This window comes from Misgurnus anguillicaudatus, chromosome 8 (genome assembly GCF_027580225.2).
Source record: "Misgurnus anguillicaudatus chromosome 8, ASM2758022v2, whole genome shotgun sequence".
Lineage (NCBI taxonomy): Eukaryota > Metazoa > Chordata > Actinopteri > Cypriniformes > Cobitidae > Misgurnus > Misgurnus anguillicaudatus.
Window position 1 is genome coordinate 11,388,872 of NC_073344.2, and position 9,422 is coordinate 11,398,293.

The following is a 9,422-nucleotide window of genomic DNA, read 5'->3' on the forward strand; positions in this document are numbered from 1 at the left end:
CTACTGTGCGTTGGCTTACACAGACTGGACGGGGATTGTGCACCGACTCAGGCATTGTGGTGCACAGACTTGAGTAAGCTTCACTGGAGCTGCTCTTCGCTGTTCTCACGGCGTGTTTGAATACATTCCCCATAGCGTCAGCGGACGCAATGTCGAGTTACCGCTCTCGAAAGGGAACGTCTCGGTTACTATCGTAACCTCGGTTCCCTGAGAGACGGGAACGAGACATTGCGTAAGCCGCCGTGTCACTGCTCAGATCAGCTCTACTGTTCGTTCAATCGAAAGAATCTGAGTATTTTGCCGCCTAAACAGGCTATATAGTAGCGGAAGTCCCGCCCCTATAAGGCTGTCATGGGCGGCATTGGCCAGAACACTGGCGTTGTTCAATAAAAGCTTCAGAAACCGGAAGAGGGAGGAGTTTCCCCATAGCGTCAGCGGACGCAATGTCTCGTTCCCGTCTCTCAGGGAACCGAGGTTACGATAGTAACCGAGACGTTTTTACACGGAGGCCAAGGGAGGCCTGTGCCTCTGTAGACACAGTACATTGTGAAAAGCACTGTAATTATGCTCTTACATATACGTGCATAAAATTGGAGGAATATAATTAAATGATGAATATAAAAATGTTTACAATTTAAAGTAAATATTATTTTAAATATTGAGCTTGTGGTCCCTAACTGTCTAGCGATGTCTGTTTATATTAAAACTAAAATAAACGTTTGTCTAACATTTGCATTTCATAAAGTGTATTGTGTAGGCTTGCGTGATTCTCGGTTGGAGGGCTTCAGAAAAGGTCACGTAATTTCTGGTTAGGGAACATAGGGACCAACGATGCTCACTGGTTTTTGCGTTGCATTGTGGGAATTTTTAGGTAACTAACGTTTCAGGGCACTTGAAGGATTTTGTGTTTAAGACAGCCCTTAAAATGGCAGACTCCCTAATCAGTGCCCTGACTACTGAACAAGGGAGCTGATGAGAGCTCAGCTCCTCTTTTGCACCTGCACTCACTCTTGTATAAATTAAATGTTTATATGATTGTAAAGTAAAATAAAGTTTAAGGGGCGGTTTCCCGGACAGAGCTGTCCAAACTGAAAACAACTTGCACTGCCATATCTTAAAAAACATCAGTGCCCTTTGTTTTGCTTCAAAATGCACACAAGTAATGTTTTTAGTAAGGCGTGTTTGTTAAAACTAGTTATATTTCCTAATTAAACTAAGGCCTAGTTCTGGCTTAAACTAATCCCTGTAACCACCCCTACAACCTATAAATATCATTTGTTGCACTTTTTTAATGTGCCCCTCTGGTTAAACATTGGCCCCCCTGGTAAAATGTGTCTAGAACCACCACTGGATGAGCGTGGTCAACTTATCAATACTTTGTGCTTGTTTACATACCGATTACTCAAGTATGTCATGACAAGTTATGATGTATAGGTTTATGTCAAGTTGTCATAACAAAGACATCTCAAACAATTTCATCTTTGAATTAAAAATTACATAAATAATGAATGACCATTAATGATAGTTGTCATAAATGTGCATAAAATCTCCTTCATGTTCATAACCACATGGGCTTTCACAATCATTGGGCTTTAATACAATAGACTTCAAAATAAGCCGGATCAGAGCATTCTGCCTCCGTCACGGCAGTGAGAGGCTGTCAGTGGTGATGTACTGATGTGAACCCTGCACCCTGACCCCACATAACAAGTACATTAATACTTTGTGTCCTCCATCTTTGCGTCTTTCCTCGCTTGCATCCAAGGAGGGTGGAGCTAAAACGCGGGAAAGGAAACGAGGAAAGGAAACGAGGGTGCACAAATAAGAATTGAGAAGCACCCATTGCCATCATATATAAGAAAACTGAAGAATTGGTGTGAAACAAGTGAAGAAAAGGACAGATATCAGCACGTGTTTAAAGTTTAATGGTAAGATAATTTGTACTATTTAGCTTGGTTTTAAAGAATACTTGACTAATGAATCTATTTATAGAAATAGAAATTAGCTAAAAATCATTCATAAATATTTTGGCAAATATGTAAACAAAATGTTATTGAATGCCTGATTTTAAATCAATTTTACTACAACAAACAGATGTAAAATTTAACAATTATCGAAGGTTGAATGCTTTTGCAAACTACTGTATAGTTTGGTATAATTCACAGATTATAAAAGAAACAGTTTTCAAACTAAATTGCATTATGTTATGTTCATATTGCCAATAAATGTCTACTAGCCAAAGGTATGCAAGTATATTTTTGTGCTTTTGTGAGAAAAAAAAAAATCCTTATTCTTGGGCATTTCCTGTCAGGAAACATTTACTTGCAGTTTCATTATGAGGTTTTACAAAGCACAGCAAAACTCATAGTTTACTGTATATCATGTTCAATTACACCCATTATAGTTTTTAACGTGTACTGTGCCGTTTAAAGCACAGAATTAACACACGTTGCTCTTCTGCTCTTAATTATTATTCAATTTGATTTTACTGTAATATAAAACAGTACTGATAAATGTTGGTAAATTGGGGACATTCAGCAACTAAAATGATAAAGTAAAATAATAATCAATGACAAAGTGGTCTTTGGATGCTATTGTTTACAATTTCCTTTTTCCTCCATATCAATTCCTTGAACTCTGGGAGGGGACAACTATGTGTAAAGAAAACCTAAGGATTATAGCATCTGCGCCTCATATTGTTTTCAGATTTTTGATGATTATTAATTTTTGGGGATGTCACAGAGGGTGGAAAATCCATTTCAGCAAAATAAGCAAAACTTGCAAAAAATAGGAAATAATTTGGGTGGGTTATATGATCTTTCTCTGTGAAAAATAGAGAAGTTGAATAGACATAAGAATATGAGGCAGTCCATGCAATAAAATTGTATGAGTTGTCTCAACCAGGGTTATTATAGTTTTTGAAAAAAAAGTATATATATGAAGAGTTTCGTTGCAAAACGAGATAAATACGTTTGTAACATTTTTGTCAAAACATGTTTATTATTATGTTATCATGTTATTATTTTGTTTTATGGGGCTACTTAGCTGTATTTTTTAAGTTATGAAGGTTTAAATCAAAACAAACCAAATGAAGTTGAATTTATATTAATTGGAATGCACAACCCAAAAACAAGATTTCTGAAAAAAAAAAAAATATATATATATATATATATGGTTTAGTTTTTTAGTGGTGCATAAATAGTTATGATTTTGTTTCTATTTTTCAAAAATCTTTACTTTTAGTTTTATTTAGTTTGAGTATAGTTTTAGTTTTATGGTAGTGGGGGTCAAAAGTTTACTTACACCATGCCAAATCTGGAAATGTTGAAAATAAGAGGAGCATAAGACGACTTTTTTTAAATAAGGTTTTTATTTAGTCTTGCATGTGTTCTGTCCAATATTTACCCCGCATTGGTTAAAAACAACCCAGCAGAATTTAGAGCGAATCAGCACATCCTACTTGTATTGTATCCTACATCCTATTTGTATTGTACAAAATTTTCTGAAAGTGACAAGCAATGTGACCTCTGCATTTAACCCATCCCAGCAAGTAGTGAACACACACACTGCAAGTCATGAACACACACAGATACACCCGGAGCAGTGGGCAGCTATCCCAGCACCTGAGGAGCAATTAGGGTAAGGTGCCTTGCTTAAGGCCGTGAGACTTGAACCAGCAACTCGCAGGTTATAAGCCATACTCTCTAACCACTAGGCTAAAACTGCCCACTGTGTGCCCACTTGTCTATGCACAACAGCTGAAAATCAATGCAAGATTTAATGTTCCCTTTTAGTCGGTCACTTTCAGCTCAAAGTCTCTTCTAATGTCTGGTGAGGTTGAAGAATTCATGTCAGGTGATCTTAGATTATTCCTCCATATAGAATTTCCCCAGATCCTTCATATGTTGCTGTCATTTTCTGTATGGTTTAGGTCAGGGAACTGGGATGGCTATGGCAGGACCTTGATTTTGTGTCAGGGAGCCATTTTATATTTTTATTTTGAGGTTTGTTTTGAACCAATGTCCAAGTGTCTTTTTATATAGTTTATGTCTTGAAATAAACCATGAATCATCAGAAGGTTGGAAGTTGGTATGCACTAATGCTAGGCATTTGTGTGGGTAGACTTAAGAGGCCATGACCTCAGTAAGTGTTTTGAAATACCAGTTTAATGTTTTAGACATCTGCTAAGTAGTTCGCTGAGTTACATATTTAGAAATCATGTCTGAGCAACACTACACAGAGATTCTTAATAAATGATTTAATAAGACATTGGTAACTTTGAAAATCAAATCAATTTATGTTCAAGTCAAATCAGAGCTGTATTTTAAAGGTTTAAATATATTTCTCTCTTTGAACAGAAAACAAACTTTCCACACATTTACAGAAGCCTTGCAGCCTCACAGTAAAGACATGGACAGAGTTTAGATAAGAGAAGCAAACTGCGTTCTTTGTACAGCGCTTTGAGTGGTCTTACTAAAAACATGAGCAGGTAGGAGTAATTATTTTTCTTATGAATTTATACATACTGTACGAACTTAAAAATTAAGGTGCTTCACGATGCCATAGAAAAAAAACTTGGTTCCATAATGAGCCTTTTACATCAGAATTTTGAATTCTTATTGATACGGAATTATTTAATTTAATGTAAATGGTAAATGGACTGCATTTTTATAGCATTTATATTTTCAGTTTTGTTAAAGTGTAACAATATATCCAGGGTTTCCCACAGAAAATTAGTCAGTTAAGGTGGTAGGGTTGGCGGGTGGGTGGTTCTGAGGGCGTGGCAATCAAAGGGGCGGGGGTATGCGTCATGATAAAAAAATTTAAATATTTTTATTTAAAACACTCAAACTTAATTTTGAAGAAACTATGACAAAAAAATTAACACATACTAGATTATTAATGAATTAAATGTTTTTACCTCTAACGGGAATAGCTGCGTGGTGAAGTGAAACTAAAGGGTTAATGAACACAAACTAAAGCAGATGTTGTAGAACGTCTGGCGAACTATGATAGATTTAAATTGTAAAAATAGATTATTTCCCACTATTAATTACATTATCTTAAAGGAGTGTAACTACTGTAGCTTCTAAGTAATGTACATTATTAAGTGAGCAAGTGCGCTCAACAATTATATCTAATCAACAGGCACGTGAAACCTAGCTAAGCAGGTTGCTCAAACAAGAAAATCACCAGCTAACTTACTTTAGAATTGCAAGAACTATAGACTAATACAATAACAGGCTTAAACAAACCCAAAACATAAGTCCACTTACAGTTCTCACGGACACACGTTTTATCAATTGGCTATCTTCCAGACATGACGGACCATGTCTTATCTCATTTCGGCCGTGTAGTGCGCAGGCACACTCGCGGTGTGAAGCGCGTCAGTGCTATTCTCCGAGATGTTTTATCAACTGGCTAGTTGTCCTTCAGACAGTGACGGTCCGGACCACGTCTTTCTGATTTCGGCCATGTGGGGCGCGTCCCTGCTCGCTATTCTCCGAGATGCACTTGACAGCCTTTTGTGCAGCGTTTTTTTTTTTTTTTGAACGACCTAGTTAAGGCATAGGGTTTAGAAGCTTAGACGGGCCGCCTTAACGGAAATGTGCAGCGGGAAACCCTGATATCATATTAATTATAATATAATATTAAAATGAGGATTTTTTTAAAGGGAGCATTTCATAAAAATCTGACTTTTTCCATGTTTAAGTGCTATAATTGGGGCCACAGTGCTTCTATTAACCTAAAAAATGTGAAAAAGAACAAGTCAGTAACTAAGTTTTGGTAAACCATTCTATGCAAGCATGTAAAAAATAGGTAATTGAAATTTGGCTCTCCTTATGATGTCAGAAATGGATCTTAAAAAAAATCGCCCCTTAATCTGCATTATCTAACCACGGCACTGCAATTTAGTGCAGATTTATAAAACTATGTTTTGTTCTTCAGCAGGTATATGCCTTTAAGAAGTGCACTGGTATTCATCTGCATACTTGTGCAACTGCACTGGAGCCATGAACAGGGCTGTGAAACGGGTGAAGAATGCAAAAACAAAGATGTGTACGACAAAAGCGTGACAGCAATACCAGAAAAGCTGAAGGATGGAGCTGATGAAGTATATTTTGTAGGCAGTCAGATTAATACCATACCAAAAGGGGCTTTTTCTAAAAACCCTCAATTAAAAAAAATTGAATTTTTAGGAACCTCAACTCAGTCTGTAGAGATAGGAGCCTTTGAGGGTTTACCTGATATCACGGCCATCGAGATATCTAGCACCAATGTGACATCATTACCTGTGGGTGTTTTTAAAGATCTCATCAACCTTACAAAACTTACTTTGAAAAGTAACAAAATCCAGAGCCTTGAAAAAGGGTTATTTGATGATTTAAAAAAACTTGAACAAATCTTTCTAAATATGAATGAAATCACAGCCATTGAGGAGGGGGTATTCGATAATTTGGAGAATCTTAAAATCCTGCATCTCGGAAAGAACAACCTTAGCTCTGTATCAACATCTCTCTTTTCAAAACTTAAGAACCTGCAGTTTTTCAGGATTTATGAGAACCAGCTGACTGCTATTCCTGATGGGATTTTTGATAATTTCCCCAATGTGAAAGAAATTGGTTTAAGTGGCAACAAAATCTCGTCTATACAACCAAATTTGTTTCCACACAAAAGTAAATTATTAACCCTAGCTTTGGACAGTAATCTTTTATCCGAACTACCAGAAAATCTTTTTGTTGGTTTCCCTGCACTAAAGACTCTAACTCTGCATAACAATCAACTCACCAGCCTCCCCAATGTCCTCTTTGGAGAAATGCCGAAATTAACAGATCTGAACCTTAGCCAGAATAATCTTTCTTATATACCAACTGGAGTCTTCAGCCCACTGAAGAGGGTGAGAAAGTTAGATCTCTCCTCAAACCAGTTTTTAAGTTTATCTGGAGAATTTTTTGAAGGTCTCGAGAAACTGTCTGAACTTAATCTTCGAAACAACTTCATACAATCATTAAAAGCGGAGGAATTTGAGAAAATTCAGTCTCTTACTAACCTCAAACTAGAAAATAACAATCTACGAATCCTTCCTGGAGATGTTTTTCAAAATCTTCCAAAACTCAGTAGAGTTTACCTGAACAATAACCCATGGCAATGTGACTGTGACCTGTTGCCTTTCTTTGAATGGATGATAGACAATAAAGAAAAGATCAAGTCGAGATCTCCAGTACTTTGTGAGTCACCTATAGATATGCATAATCTAACTATATTGGATTTAAAAGAAGAACAATTGATATGTCGCACAACAACCCAATACGTTACCACCACCATGACCACCACCACATTGCCTACAACTTTATTGACAACAACATTAACAACAGTTGCACATACTACAACAACTTTCACAACAGCTCCACCTACTACAACAACATTAACAACAGTTGCACCTACAACAACTACACCAACAACCATTCCGAAAACCACGGCAACACCACGGACCACCGCAGTCATCACCACCGCACCAACTACTCAACTCACAACTTCACTGCCTACCACGGTCACTACAACAAAATCTCCAACCACTACGCCAGCCCCCACACCTGCATTAACAACTACAAAACAACCGATACAACGCTTCTCATTATGCAAGGCTCTTCTGATATATAACTCGACAATGATCATGATTTTGATTTGCTGTACGGTGGTGCTGGCTAAATATACATATTCACTATACTGCTCTCACCAGAACAGAGCCAGACTCTACAACCAGGTAAAACTGACCCATTTCTCCTATACTAAATCTATAATACTAGTGGATGAGGCAGAGACTGTAGCTCTGTGAGGAGTTTTTTAAAGTTAACTCCTGTCTCTGCTGATAAGAATGCACTTTTTGACATGATGAGAATTTCACAGGACGATAGTCTGGACTACAGAAATGCTTTAAGCCAGTGCCTGAACTGTTAAAACTAACTTTGCATATTAGTTTTAACACTCCCACTTATTCTGAAGTTTTCTACAAATGTATGTATTCATCTACTATCTGGTCAGTAGTAAGCAGTGCCTGGTAGTACAATTGCAGAAAGATGAAAGTGCACTGATGTTTACTCTTAAGGGTCATTTTATAACGATAATTATAACGTTAACTATAGCGATAAATATATGAGCGTTCACACCACCGGAAGATAACAATAACTTTATGCTGATATACTCTAATAAAACATGTACCTTTAATGGCATTAACTAATACATAATATGCATTTTCCATTAATAAAAAGTTTTGCTATTGTTTACATGTCATTGAATGTGTAAATATGCTGTTGTTGCATCTACACAGCAGGTAACCAGCAGAACACGCTGCATTTTGCGTAACTCTAAACAGTGAATCTAATAGTTTGTGTAATCTAATTACCTTTTGGGTAGTTAATATAGTGGAATAAAAAGCATCACATAGTCAATTTTACAGCAACTGCATCAGCGCTAGATAACTAAGGTAAATGTATGTTATGGACCTCAGCAATATACGGTGGCCCTGAAGTGCAAATCACAACAACAATTTACTAAACAACAACAACAAATTAAAAAACAACAACAAATTAAAAAAACACTACAACAAATTAAAAACACAACTACAAATTAAAAAACACAACTACATTAAAGGCGGATTCCGCGATGTTTGAAAAACGCTTTGGAAAAGGAGACGGGCCGACTACCAAAACACACTTATAGCCAATCAGCAGTAAGGAGCGTGTCTACTAACCGACATCCTTGCCGGGTTGCGTATGTGTGGGGCGGGTCTATCAACAGAAGGTCCAGATTCTATTGGGTTAGGGGCGTGTTTGTTTGGGTGATTTCAAACATCAACATTGGCTTTCAAACATCGTGGACTCCGCCTTTAACCTACCGGAAGAGGTAGGTACCAGTGGGCAACATGAGACATCGCTGATTGGACGACACTGCAGTTCGTGGACTGCTGGGGCCGGCTAAGGTACGGTCTGGAAACCGCTAACAATAGTAGTAAGCTAACGTTACATCCACAAGCAACATAAGCATTACACTATTCTTATTAACTTACTCGAACATTGTTGGGTGTCTCCGATGGTAGATATTTCTTTAAGCCTTTTGCCACAGCCGCTGCAAAAGTTCGGGGACGGCTCAACCAGTTCTCATCCGCAGTTTGGGCAAAACATTTTGCTGTCCTTCCTCCTCTCCAAACAACGCGCTACAGGAAGAATAAGTTCCGGTTCAAAAGCCGAACTGCAGTGTCGTCCAATCAGCGATGTCTCATGTTGCCCACTGGTACCTACCTCTTCCGGTAGGTTAATGTAGTTGTGTTTTTTATTTGTAGTCGTGTTTTTAATTTGTTGTTGTGTTTTTTAATTTGTAGTTGTGTTTTTTAATTTGTTGTAGTGTTTTTTATTTTGTAGTTG

The 9,422-nt window shown here is 37.3% G+C and overlaps 1 protein-coding gene across 2 annotated transcripts; it reads left to right on the plus strand.

Moving 5' to 3' along the window:
- Positions 1-1,352: 1,352 nt before the first annotated feature.
- Positions 1,353-8,466, plus strand: LOC129450914 (uncharacterized). 2 transcript variants are annotated; one of them, XM_073870289.1, is made up of 3 exons: positions 1,353-1,928; positions 4,359-4,489; positions 5,950-8,466. In XM_073870289.1, exons 2-3 carry the CDS (start codon positions 4,482-4,484, stop codon positions 7,835-7,837), a joined length of 1,896 nt encoding a protein of 631 aa, XP_073726390.1. In that variant the 5' UTR covers positions 1,353-1,928; positions 4,359-4,481; the 3' UTR covers positions 7,838-8,466. The 2 variants fall into 2 exon arrangements, with proteins under 2 accessions (XP_073726390.1, XP_073726391.1); XM_073870290.1 differs by having other exon boundaries at positions 5,953-8,466.
- The last annotated feature ends 956 nt before the right edge of the window (positions 8,467-9,422 follow it).